Source organism: Rhipicephalus microplus, chromosome 4, assembly GCF_043290135.1.
Source record: "Rhipicephalus microplus isolate Deutch F79 chromosome 4, USDA_Rmic, whole genome shotgun sequence".
Classification (NCBI taxonomy): Eukaryota; Metazoa; Arthropoda; class Arachnida; order Ixodida; family Ixodidae; genus Rhipicephalus; species Rhipicephalus microplus.
In genome coordinates, this window is record NC_134703.1 from 70,495,837 (window position 1) to 70,510,014 (window position 14,178).

General features: G+C 40.9%; 1 protein-coding gene across 1 annotated transcript in view; it reads left to right on the forward strand.

Annotated features, from left to right (window-relative positions):
• LOC119172102 (uncharacterized) overlaps nucleotides 1-11,690 on the forward strand; it is a 65,634-nt gene extending 53,944 nt beyond the window's left edge. The window contains exons 2-4 of the mRNA XM_037423094.2: nucleotides 3,938-4,143; nucleotides 7,368-7,503; nucleotides 10,058-11,690. Of these exons, the coding sequence (XP_037278991.2) occupies nucleotides 3,938-4,143; nucleotides 7,368-7,503; nucleotides 10,058-10,155 (440 nt within the window). The 3' untranslated portion in view covers nucleotides 10,156-11,690. The remainder of the gene's footprint in view (nucleotides 1-3,937; nucleotides 4,144-7,367; nucleotides 7,504-10,057) is intronic.
• The last annotated feature ends 2,488 nt before the right edge of the window (nucleotides 11,691-14,178 follow it).

Sequence of the window (14,178 nt, forward strand, 5' to 3'; positions counted from 1 at the left end):
AACATAACACCAAGCTGAGTCTTCGAAATGGCTTTGCCTTTCTACTGTACTGTCTTACAGAAAAACACTCTTTACAAGCAATTACGCAATTGGTGGCGAATTTTGTAATGGTTGGCTAATGTAACATGTCAGTGGGACATGACGAATCCTCCATGACAGAAAATAACGTGCCACGCTTGTATTATTGATCTGGCATAAATCAGCTAGGCAAAATAATGATCTAGGATACACGACACTTTTTTTTTCACAAAAATGACATACTGCGTATGTCATTTTTTGTGTCAAGCCACGAACATGTATACAGAGGACATTCAAACATGTGCTCAATTCGTCAACTCGATGACTTGAGCCATTCGGAAATATCGTCGCGCAAATTTATTTTCTCGGCAAATATGCTTATGCCAGCTGTAGGGCTCATGCATCTGGAACGGACTGTCCTGGCAGGGATCAGGCCAATTCGGAAGTAAGAAAAGTGGAGAAACTGGACAGTAAAATACGATAAACTATGCTGCGCGCATGCGTCAGTTTAGTTGCCCGTTTGTTGAAAATAAACATGCTTGGTCCCTAAGTCAGAGGTATCAGTATAAAGATAACATAAAACTAAAAAGAATAGGCCGCGTATCTGCACGTTCCACTCCAAATGTAGTCGAAAGATGATAGTCTTGCGTCAGGAGAAAATGAACAAAAACGTTTATTCAATGTTATGCGCGAGAAAGTTGGTGAATTGTATTCTAGAAGCGCTGCGTTAGAGAGTCTCGATCCGTGCAGCGAAGGCCCTCTGAAGCGCCCTCTGGAAGTTATCTTTGAAAACGAAGGAAGGCGAGCGCGGCCGTCTTGGAGGCGATAAGGAGTAGAACGCAAAACGACGGGCAAGTGCCACCACCACCGTCGTCTTAGAATAGCGTTGGAAACACTTGCCTTTTCGTGGAAGTGTTGCATCGTCAGCGCAGCGTCATAAGCGCTACGGTCCTTAGAATTACCTATGTATGCCTTTTCTAGTAAAAAGACACACATACAGAATATTGACGTTTTGTTATGGTGCCTCAGATATGCGCAATAATTCCTTTTTAATTGACAATCGCACAAGTATGAACGCTAAAGCTTGAGCAATACTGGTGGGCGCTGCGAATGGGGTTGGCCGTTCGGAGTATCGTTTGGTGCCGTTTAGGGTATTGTGAAGGGTGGACAAACAGTCGAATGTACAGACACACACAGACAGACAGACCAAAATTTTTGCGTCGAAGGTTCTCAAGAAAGACTGTCGTCATTATAAGGGTTCTTCCAGAAGTAGTTCAATGATATACATTAAATAGAGCTTGCACAATGTTAGTTATACCATGGCAGCTATACCACCGTTCAGCGTTCATGCACCCGAGTTGATGCTTGGCGATACATCACCACCTCGGTGACTCGCGTCCATGAAAATGATTAAACAAACCCTTGCGGTAGCTGTGATAGTTAAAGGTGAGGGAGTAATCAGACAATGTGGTGCCGCAGCGACAACAGCTTCACGGATTTGACGCATAACTTGAGCTAATGTCGCCTAGCCGCTACATAATAAAGAGTTATTGAACGCCACAACTGGGTCAGAGAGAAACGCAACGCTGTCCCCTCCAACTAGGTCGCAATTCTTCTCGGTTTGGGGAACGCTGTTATACCCAGGCGAATCCGGCGAGCGTCGCAGAGCTATTTGAAGGTAGATGAATGCCATGAGTGAAGCCGAAGCTTGAGTTAAGGTCGCCACCAAGTGGTGTGTGAAAGCGTCACCAACGTTTCACTTCACTTTTTGGAAGCGCGCCGAAAAGGTCATGATGAATACCTTGACGCTCATCGTGCATTACTTCACTTTAGCGCTCCCAGATGACGAGATCACCCCACCAAACAAGAATGCTGTGAGAGGGAATTAGTAGATATAAAATAATAGTTGGCAAATGACACAAACCTCGTAAGTGTGTGACGTGGCGCAATTCATTAAAAAAAGTGACTGAGGTGGAATTTATAGTGTCTCCAGCCTCTGTTCCGGTAGACCGAGAAGTCATGAGTTCGACTGCCGTTGACTGAACTTTTTTTCCCTGATCGTGTCCATTCTTTCAGTGTCATTTTAGTGACGGAAACAGTTCACTGTAGTCTTGGTCGACCCAGGCATATAACATTGTTGTGTCAAAAATTATACGTCTTCGGCTGTACAATTGAAAACATCGTTTAACACCAATATATTTTATTTTGTGCCAATACTACTGGCTTTCAGTGTGCAAATTACCGCATCGCTCAAGTGAGTTCTAGAGAAACATTCGTTCGTCAACAAGCTGAGCTTGTAGCCTTGACACCAGATGCTGATAGCACTGCAGAGGAAGGTTTGTTCAGTTCCTTAAAAGTACCATAGGAGAGTGCTAGGTGGTACTTTGATTCGATAGAATGAAGGACACTGTGTGCAAAGGCTCGCTAAAATCTATACAAAAGAAGCCTTAAACTTTGTTTCAGAAGAAAGTTATCATTGAGATTTACAGAGCTGTAGAAAAAACAACGCACAGAAAAAAAAGACAATGAATGCTGACGAAAGTATTTGATGGTCTTCCTCACCATTGTTGATTGCCATCATCATGGTATGCATCATACTAGTGAATCTCATGAGCACCATGTACGAAATGTCCTAAGGTATTCTCATACGCCGATATCTCCCTACCGCAAAAAATATGTATCAGATATAATTCTGTTGTTAGGTTGCAGCGTTTGTTTAAAAAGGTATACACCACTAAAAAAAATGCAATTGTAATGATAAGTGACGTTGACGTGCTATTTTATCGCAGTCGCTAATGGCCTCTCTATGCGGTAGCTGCTGACAGAGTTTTTTTACGTGATCGATAAACGACGCTATATTTTGCGCCCCAGGCGGTTACAACAGCAAGAAAGCAGATAATGTCATCCGTTTTACGGGTATCAGTCAGACCACAGAAAGGCTGGAACGGTTTTGTAGATGTAAGTGAACGATGGCTCAATAGTAACATTAAATATAGCCGGGACCACGTAAAACATAAAGAGAAAGTTGGACAATACACCGCCTGCTATGCTAATAAGGAAAGTAAAGTTTTTCTGGCTGATATAGACTTACAATCGTCCAGCGAACTATACACCTCCATATGAGATGTTAATGAATAAAAAATGGTCTATATACAAACATGCTTATCCGTGGATCAACATTACAGGTGGTCCTTCAGCTAACTCAGGCCAAGCTTTAAACCATGAACGAGTGCGTTACAAAAGTGGCATGAACTTTTCACTTGTCATTGTCCTCTTGGCCAAATAGAATTTCGTTCGAGCTATCCTAATTATCTGAAATCAATGCAAATAAATAGATGATAACCTGTAAAGCATTGCATCAAACGAAAGTAATATACTAATGAGAGAAATAATAGAACTTATCAAGATAATTTCTTCCGAAGCAATAGCACCAATACTATATATCAAACGTGCAGCAGGGGGGGGGGAAAGAAAGTTGCTAGAGGCCTAGCTTCCCTCCTCCCCAAAAATCAGATGAAAGGGAGTGTTTCACCTAGAACAAACAATAAACATAGATGAAAAAACTACCCACGAGTGTCCCCAGCACCCCAAGAAGGATGCCGGGATAAGAGCCCGCTTTATCTCTCTCTCTCTCTCTCTCTCTCTCTCTCTCTCTCTCTCTCTCTCTCTCTCTCTCTCTCTCTCTCTCTCTCTCTCTCTCTCTCTCTCTCTCTCTCTCTCCTCTCTCTCTCTCTCTCTCTCTCTCTCTCTCTCTCTCTATATATATATATATATATATATATATATATATATATATATATATATATATATATATATATATATATATATATATATTTATGCTTACTTCTATATTTAACCGCAAAAGTAATGTATGCGCTTATTTAATTTATTTAACGAAAAGGCGGTTCTCACATTGCAGGAATCCTTGGCTTGCGCATCGTGTCACTGGACGTACCTCAACGTGTGAGCGTGGGCCGGGAAGCGCTGCTGAAGTGCGCCTACGACCTCGAGGGAGACCTTCTGTACTCTGTGAAGTGGTACAAAGACGACATCGAGTTCTTCAGATACGTCCCTTCTGACAGGCCACCCGGCCAGTATTTTGAAGTGAACGGCATAAGGGTAGACGTAAGGAACATTTCAACTTTAATACATGGACAAGTATATATGTCTACGCAAACATGGAAACACACTCATGAATATACATAACGGTGGTAAAAACCCCCACGAGAAAAAAATTAGGTGAACCTCTGATAGTAATGGATTCCCCATAACACTACTTCATTTTATTCGCAACATTGGTCTTACACTACACAACTTATGCGCAGATACGCACAAAACATTGCGCCTTAACCTTTGTTCACTATTTTCTAGACCCTTAGTTTATTAAATGGGTACGTTGACTACATTATATAGGTTTGTGTAATAATGTGTTCTTGTAAATAATATAAATACAGCGTAACATGACCTCTCAGTATAGAGCTAAGGGATTGTACTTTTATATAGTATAACTTCAGAAAAACTATGTTAGATTATCATATGCTGGGGCAAATAGGAAAATATTTTTTTTGACCCTGGTATATTGTTATTTCAATGCCATGTAGCAATCGTGAAAACAAGAAAGAAAATAATTAAAAGCATCCAAAACCTTTACTCACTAATTATATATACGAGAAAAAACGTTGAATTATCTAGCTCAAAAAGCTTATGCGCTAACAATTGCATTATTCATAAGGCTACATAGTCACACTTTACCCTGCAGTTTTTAGACATAATAATGCAATAAATATAATTTAAAAGGGCGATAAATTTTATGTTCATCCTTTGGCAATTAGGAAAATTAGCTCAATAGCAGCAGAAAAAAAACGTTTAGACAATATAGTATCACTGAACAGGGCACAAGAACATTTCAATATGCTACTTCACCGCATACACTAAAATACTATAGACCTAAGTCACAAGAGAGCTTTCACATTTCAATTTCTGACTCTATCGAAATAAGTTGAATAATGTCTTACAATGTGAAGATGTAAAAAAAAAAATTTGTCTAAGGCCCTTTTGCCACTGAGCAAAAGCGACCTTACAAGGGGTACATGTCTAGCAGTCAAACTTTTTGTCCTCATAACGCTATTCCTGTCTTCTATTTGTCAATCAGTAGGACTTATCGCCAATATACTTGTTCTCGGAAAGTGTAGTCGTGGAAGTTCGCTGATGCCCAAATAGATCAGCATGCACATAAAATTGACTATTTGTGCAGCCATGGCAATTTCCCCAAAACCATAACTCTCAGTACCTGACTGCTTCTGCAATATCTTGAATTGGACAACCAATTTTGTGAACCCGAATCTTCTTCATTACTCTCTGAATCTAAAAAAAAGTACCCAAAAGCTCAATACTCCTTGCAGCACATATCGTATCTCTAAGCAACCCTACTCTGAGGTCTCGGCCGGGCACCCTTTTCGGGCTGAACATTACTCAATGTTTGTTGAAAGGGATATTTTGAAATCTTCACCATGTATTGCTGAGACAATACAAATCAAATCTATAGTGAGCACAATACAAAGGTGCCATCATCTTTACTGCAGTTTTTTAGGCATGAAAAATTGATGCGTGAGAGAGCGAGACGCACTGATGAACATCTGACCACCACTTGGGCTCGTTGTATGGTTTATCACCCGAAATACGTTTCAATATTTTGGCGTCATTCTCCGAGTCTTTTCTGCCGTAAAGAACAGAAAACTTGGTTGAGAACTGAACTGAACTGTACAAAGAACAACCTTTCCGAGAGGGTTTCGCTACCCGAGCTATCTGCCATCTTCATGGAGAAAGCAATCTTTGAGACACTGTAATTAATCAGTTACAAAGAAAAAAAACTAAATACGCAGAAAAGAAGCATTAGTGCTTACAAAGTGTGGTACATGCCGCTCGATACTAGTGTCTTTTGTTTTTTTTTTAAATTGTCGCTGGTTCCTTTCTGGTCATCGTTAACCAACGTCCTATAGACGCGATAACGAGGTAGTTAAATGCAGGTCTGTATCGCAACAAAAAAAATAAAAATAATGGTTGGCATAATTATTAACGCTAGCATTTCTTCCTAAGTCGCCTAAGACGCACTGTAGCCGCATGGGAACACTGTTTTAGTTTTGCGCCCTAGTCTGATAAAAAGATTGCTTCTTTGACGTACACCCCTGTTTTGAACTACGATCGATGAATGCATTACTCCGATTCTGAAGAGAAGATGCTAAGGCGTTTTCATAAGAAACAGCTTCATCAGTAGTGAAACCTTCTTTATGTCATTCCAAATGTTCCATACATTGCCGTGAAATGTTTACAAAAACATGAAAAATATATAAAAATTATGGGGACTTCATATGGATTCCATAAAGAAATATGAATCATTGGACTGACATAGGAAAAGCCTCAATAAGTTGGCTCAAATCTATTTTACTGCGGCTCTATGTGGTTTGCTTGGAAAGCAAAGTTCAAACAATTTCATTTCTTGCATTGCAAATATACATTCGAAAGAGGACGAGATTTCAAGCCATACGAATAAGAAAGTTATCCAGCCACGTTTAGTCCAAAGTTTTCTAATCTTTGTCCAGGCAGACAGATATCTGTCGAACATGTTTACCTTTACATATTTAATGTACACAAAAAGAGGCATATTAGCGAGCAAGTGTGGTATTCATATGATATGAAAGATTTAACAGTTTTGTTTTGCATTGATCTTTGTGTTCTAAGAATAAATTATCCTGAGATGTTTATTCGACAAACATGACGCAGATTTTGAAATTGATGTGAGCGTATTTTAACTTACAAATTGGAGTGGAGACGTCAGTTCTGGTCCTCCAATAGAATTTGCTGTAATACTTTGTAATAAATGTGAGCTCTGACGACGTATTTGCGCTTTTACTTCTTTTGGTTTCAATACAATAAGGTGATCTGGCGTTTCATGGTCAACAGAAGGAAAAACTGAGATGCAAGCTGGCCTAATTGAGTTGCTACGAATAGTCGACGCTTTTTAGGGCTTTCTTACTAGCTTCAGATAAATGATTTTTTGACGCAGTCGTTGGTATCTATTTCAACCAAACTTTTGTGCTGCAATAATTTGAACGGAAGAAAGCTTACATTTTATACCAGCTTAACGGCTGCCTAAAATAAACTGCTATGCCTATACACAAGATGATCACACATTGTACGTGAGTGGCAAATCAACGAAGTGAGTGTTGTCCACCTATATTACCATCTCAGTGATTGGTTGAAGCAATTTGGTCGGGCAAATCATGTTGTTCTAAATTACCTCAGTTAACGCGTTTTTCTTCCTTTCTTATTTTGTTCTTTCTTTTTCGCAGATGCTACGCTCAGTAAATGGCAGTGTGTTTATCCGTGGCATGGATGCTGCTTCGGAGGGCACGTACAAATGCGAAGTCTCCGCTGATGCGCCCTCATTCCAGACAATCTTCGCCGAGAAGATGATCAGGGTCGACTGTGAGTGTTTGCAATCAACTGAAGCAGTGTGTTTCACTGGAATGATTGGTGTATATATAAAGAGAACAAAACAGCGCTTTGGACACGACGATGCCAAGAGTACAGACAGGGTGCTAACAATTAAATTTAATGGGAAAACTATTGCAATATAAAGCCAGCAGGCATCTGGCCGTACAGATTCAATATCCCCTCATTGTTGGGAAATGAGACACCTATAAAAAAAGTGCGACAGATTCCCAATGCTCTTGATCAATATGATGTCATAACTGTAGAGTCTCTTTTATAAATGTTCATATTTTGCTTCTTGCTTTTGTGTCTGCAGAAACCAGTTTTAAATGCGAGGCGTTTCTTTGCGTACTGCAAGACCTTTTGGCGACTATCTGCGTATCTGTCTATTTATTTATCTACCTATCTTGCCGTTTGGGTCCTGGTGCTCTTGTGATCAGCCCCTTAACTTGGTGTGAACCAAAGTTAGTATGGGAAGGTAAGGTATTTTGACGCATATGACCCACTGGTCAAGACATTTACAATGCCACAATACTGTCGCGTACGTTGTGAAATACTTCCCGCGTACAGCGGCACATACCCGTTGGAAGTTATGCGCCACTGGAATGGAGGTATGTGCCAGAAGTGTTTGACACAGTATTTATCCAGGAATGGTGAGAACACACACGGGTAATTTTAATGCGTGAGCGTGAAGAAATAATACGTAATTGATCCCTCTGTAGAGGATCTGGCATAACAAGAAAGCGAAACTTGTCTTTACAATGGTAGTTGAGCGTTTATTGTGCATTGTTTCAGCAACAGCAATTTAATCCGATGGACTGGACCATAGAAGGAATATCGACACCGTTACTAAACGATGGCTTAAGATACCAAGAGTATATATAGCGAATGGCAGGTGTAGGTATAGAACAAAGCGCTTCGTCAGAGTATTTTACAACGTCATATGTTGTGTGTATGGTTGGGCGCGTACGTGCACATTCGATGGGGATGTTAAGTACAATTGCATGCTTCCTTACTTCAGGACATTAGTTTAAATGAGTTTCAGCTATAAGGGAGGGCGTTGGAGCTACCGGCAACACTCCACGACAAAAGCATTTAGGTCATTGGTAACTTAATAAAACAGCCAGTTGGTTGCGCTCGTTTGAGATAAAAAGTGCAAAAAGATATGGCCGTGATATGGGACACATAGGACGAGCGCTGGTCATTAACAGAAATTTTATTGACATAAAAAACCCTATAGGCAAATGAACGAGCAATGAAGGAAAAAGAAGAGCAGAAAACAATACGAACAAAACAACACGCAGTGACAGGACGCCCCCCCCCCCCTTCACACACAAACATTAACAATCGCAATGTCCTGCTGTTCTTTTATTGAAATAGAAAATAAACGAAGGATTTTTTTGTCACCGTTACTTGGCGACGGCTAGCCATTTCTACTTGATTGCTACAAATAAAGAAAAAGAAAAAAATAGCATATATACATATTGTGGGCATTTAGTATACGCATCCTCTTCCCCTGTACATTATCATCATTATCATGTGTGGCCCATGCATCCTCATCGTTGTCGCGTTGCATCATCATCTTGATTCATTCATTGTAGCTGTCAGCTGCCGGTTCCTCGGGCCTAATAAAGGTCATCCAAACCAAGACTTCACAATATATACAGTCCTACATGGGTGAGAGCGAAAGTTCTCCTATGCTCTGTGGATGTCCTGTGTGTCTCTTTCCGTGGCCGTAATGGAATAATCAGGGTGAACAGTGGAATCGCCTCAGACAGGCTGACCGACGTTTCGATAGGTTGCCATAACAAAACGTCGGCCAGCCTCTCTGAGGCACGTCTACTGTTCATCCTGATTATTCCCCTACGTGTTTCCATATCTCGGCTCCCATCTTGATTTTGGATTGCTGTGGCCGTGTATGGTTGTTTTGATCTGTGAGCACCATGGTATGATTGTTTTGATATCTGAAAACAACTTTTTCGTAGGGTGTAAGGTTAGGTATAGATACGGCAAGAACCTCTTGAGGGTATCAGCTGGCTTTCGATGTGGAACGAAGCGCGTCTTTGGCAGTCACTCTATGATACCCGTGACGCACAGGTGTCCTAAATGCCTTAAAACAAGGGGACATATTCCAGAAAGGTGTTCGTGCGCAGTGACCCACTACGAGGAAGTAACTCCTTTCCGGTAAAAATCCTTTTCGGTAAAGAAGATCCGGCATCTATTTTTTTGGTCCAGAAAGGCGTACCCTGACACTCGCGCTTCACCTCGCTAGCCTAGCACTGGCAGCTGCAGGTGCTGTGTCTGCTGCCGTGTGTCATCGGCGCAACTCTTTTCAATAAATGGCCCCTTTCGGCGACAAGATAGTTTTACTTTGAAGTGCTTTACTTTTTTCTGGGTGTCACAGCTATGATACAGCCGCCTTGACTCCCGGCTTTAATTATTTGTGTGTGAAGTAGCAAGTTTTAACAACTACCCTTAATTTCGTCAATTTGAACTATTTCTTTAGTAGCAACTCTCGCTGTCTCCCAACGTGATTTTCTTCTTGCAGCTGGCTCCTCTAGTCAGCTGAGGACGTCTGGCGTCGCCTGGGCACTCGTCGCCACCATCGGATGCTTGACGTCGTTGCTTCGGTGGCACGCCACGTGAAGTGATGCCCCCTCTCATACTATGGTTTCAGGCGCCTCCGCGGGCCGTAGGCAGCAAGCCAGCCGACGAAACAGCCAGCCAGCCGTCGCCTTGTGTATAATAGCGAGAAGAGTTGCACAGAACGCTTTTTAAACAACGTGTTGTGTTCGTGCGGCGCTGTCTGGTTCAGCAGCTGTGAGGTGCCAGTGCGAGCGGGTGCCTAGGCACTCCGTTAAGCATCTACTGTGCCCACTGACAACATCACTGTTTTGCTGCAAGTATAAACGATGTGAGACCTATGAATGTAAAGACCGCACTGACTTCAGTTGCAAGGAAAGTCGGAACAGTGAAAGAAGACGCTAAACTGCGGGTACGAAAGGCTGAACGATGCAAGAAAAACGCTGTGCCGCTCTTATTCTATTGACACTACCAGCTCGCTGGAAGTTGCGCGTGTCAAAAACTCTTTTGTTGCTTTTCCTCGCCCATGCTTCTTTGTATTTTTTGCTGTATTTCCCCAATGTCTCCAAGCTCTCCCGTGATGGCGATCTCAAAGGATGCCATCTTACTTCACGTCGTTCTTCCTCAAATTCCTTGACGTGAATAGAAAAAAAAATATATATCTGCTCTTTTTTTCTCTCTTTTGTATCTGTGATGACAAGAATGTTCTAGTCACTACATCAAAAGTGTTTTATTTACTTTTTTGCGTGTGATCAGTAGGTCATAAAAGGCGTGAAAGGATTGAATTACTGATGCAGACAGGATTTCTTCAGCACCGGATAATGAAATCTCGACTGTCAGTAGAAATAGATTGTCGACGTCGAAAAAACATTTCTTTGGCTGTAAAGCTCATTCTATTATTCTTATGGACTCAATTTCACTCGTTCGCAAAGCGGAGATACTCAATGACTCGTGACTGAAAACTTACATTAAATGATTATAATGGCTGGAACAATAAATTTGAAACCATTAGGTACACGTTTCGAAAAAAAAAAGAATAATCGCCACTTGCAAGTTTAACAAGACATGCTAAACGACCATAATCACAGTTCTTTACGAAAGCGAACACTCTCGTGAGACTTGAACTATACGGAACAGAATATTAGCGCTATGTCCTTGTCGGAAATGGTTTTCATCTTCTGGGTATGTCAACCGAAAAAAAAAATGAAGTGAATTTCAAGCCACCTGGGCATAGTCACTCTAGCTGATTGTACAGTTTACAAGTGGTACAATGTTTGTTGTTGGTTTGCCGCTTGTTCGAGCTTAGCTCCACCCACACTTACATCTATGAAACAGTGCATAAAAAGACAAAGAAAGGTTTTAATGCGTAGAAACCAAGAAGCAGCTTAGCGTAAGCGGTCATGGTGTGGCTGTTCAGAAAATGTACTGGGCTGTTCATGGGACGTTATTTTTTGTAAATAGCGCTATGGGCCGATACTAAAATTCTGCTGCTTTCTAAACTAAGTGCTTGATTCGAGCAATGTTTAAACCATAAATTTTAATGAAACCTTCACTCATTCATTCCTTCGCACTTCCAATAAAACTCTATTGAAATTTGACTATGTGTCGTTCTGTGCTCACTCGACATTTTTTATGAGTGTGAACTTCAGCCAGACAATTAAATCCGCTCCTTGAAGGATTTGGATGTGTTTAGTGGTACAGAGTTAACAAAGTAGTGTTATGATAAATTTACGTCGTAATAAATGCATGAATTATTGAATGTAAATTTTAACGTACCAGAAACATTGAGGAGGTATAAGAAACCATAGTTGATGTTGTGTATTGCGCTTAATTCAACCCCAGGCTTTCGAGATGCATGCAAAATACGGTGCAAAAGTTTTCTTTTTGTTCTTTTTGCATTGAACAGCAGCTATATTAGCCGGAAAGAAAAAAAGCCCCAGTTCCTATGTTCAGCAGCACAGCGAAACAGGTACTGAACCACAGCAGTCAACAAACCGTGGTGTGAAACAGAACACTTATTTAACCAGTGCTCGAAGAAATTTTACTGACATAAGTGCTCTAGACGTTCAAGAATGCGTTTCAACCGAATAAAAGAAATGAAGTTCCTGAATATTACATACTTCTGAAATATGCCGCCACGTAGTGTGAGCTTCCACTGTATGCGCAGTGAAATGAAAGAATGCAATCGAAAGAAAAAATTCGAACCAAGACTTAGGTACGTAACAAAACTAATCTATACAGAGGAAAATAAAGGAGCGAAATAACTTGTTCCTGGACGATATGGTGGATACTTGATGGATGAATGGCACGAGATGAAAAACTATAGAGCAAAAGAGGTATCACGTGACTTGCGAAGGCTACTCGCAGGAAGCGAGTTGAGAAAAAGGGAGTATCACAAATAGCCTGCGGCCACACCGCAGCTCGATAGTTTTGTTTACGAGGTCTTGGCGATTTTGGCAAATTCTCGCATGTATTTGCAAAGGGTGCACCTAAACGAAGCAGTCGTCTTGAGACATGTATTTGATGTTTTAACAGCGAGCCTGCTTTAACGCAGTTCGGAGTTAGGATAGTCGTGTTATGACAAAGGTTGCGTCGTATTAAATGCGTGAATAACTGAAGGTTTATTTTAACGTGCCAGAAAGGAAGAAATTGTATATACGCCCAAAAGGTAAACTTAAGCGCTAAAATGACCACCTATGGGCGACTTTTGGTTTTACTCGTTAGAATATATATTATTCCGAAAGCAGAGTTCCAGTTGCTTGGTCGAGTTCCCCAACGGTATACAGGTAAGCTGTGCAGTCTAGTTTGATGTACGATTGATGGCGGTGCGCTGTTCATGAAGGCCTTGTTTCCAGTCTTTTACGGTGCTGCTTATATCTTTATACGCAGTGACGGGATGCCGCTGAGAAGTTGATAAGACCGCTTCTGGCGCAAAGCAATCGCATGAAGATCTTTCATGGCAGTCAGCGATCGCTAGTGGTACCACACTTCCTGCTACTCTTCCTCCTCTTGCTCCACATGTTGAAAAAAGTTTCTCAGACAGCGCTTCTTCTGAAAACGATTACTTTAAAGAATGAAAGCACTTACATAATTGCCAATTGACCCCATCCTAATGAAAAAAAATGAAGGATTTATTTGCAAATAATGGAGCCGAATATCAGCATGACTCGTCAACCTGTTGACGAGAGGTTGTAGGTTGAGTAATCTTAGACAAAAACCAGCATCATGCCTAATAAAAGTTGCGGTCAAGGGTGTTAAGCAAAACTGCTTCAGCTTTACACTAACGTGAAATCTGGGGAATGGCGAAGCATGTGGTGTGCGCCTGTGTTTCCCAGAGCAAAATTGTTACTCTCAGCTGTTTTACTCGCCACCGCTATACTAACATGTCAATATTTTGCGGATATGTTTCAAGAATTGGTGTTTCAAAGAGATAACTTTAATGTAGAGATACACTTTCATGTTTCAGAGACTAGGAGCCTTGGCAGATTTCGTCGGGGATTCTGACACGATTGTTAAGGCAAACAATATGTTTTAAGCTGTATGGACAAACCTTTAACTGATAATATTCCCCAATATAGTGGTGGTGAATAAAGCGATTTACCCAATTTTCGTAGCGAACAGCTGTTTTCGATAGAATGCATTCGATCACAACACAAGCACCTTAGCCATTCGGACATCCACACACGATATCAGAGCATAGTAAGTGTAGCAAGGGGTGGGAAAGAGTTTGCGAGCATGAGGAGGAGAGGTAGGAGAAAAAAAAATAGGGTAAAACATAACATAAAAAGGACGGAGATAAATAAATATTAGAGAAAAGATGGAGATATAATCAAGGAAAGAAAACGAAGTAAACGCATGAAAAGATAGAAGTCAGGAGGAAGGAAACAAGAAAAACAAATAGAAGAAAAAGAATGTGATATAGAAAAATCGAAATTGCGAAAAAGAGAATGAATCTGAGAGTGACAAACATGAAGGGTACAACATTGATGCTACCTAGGGTGAAGAGAAGGAAGAAGATAGAGAAAAAGCAAAGCATATTACAGTCAGAATAAGCAAGGTGAAAATAGGCAGAAAGAAAAGTAAAAA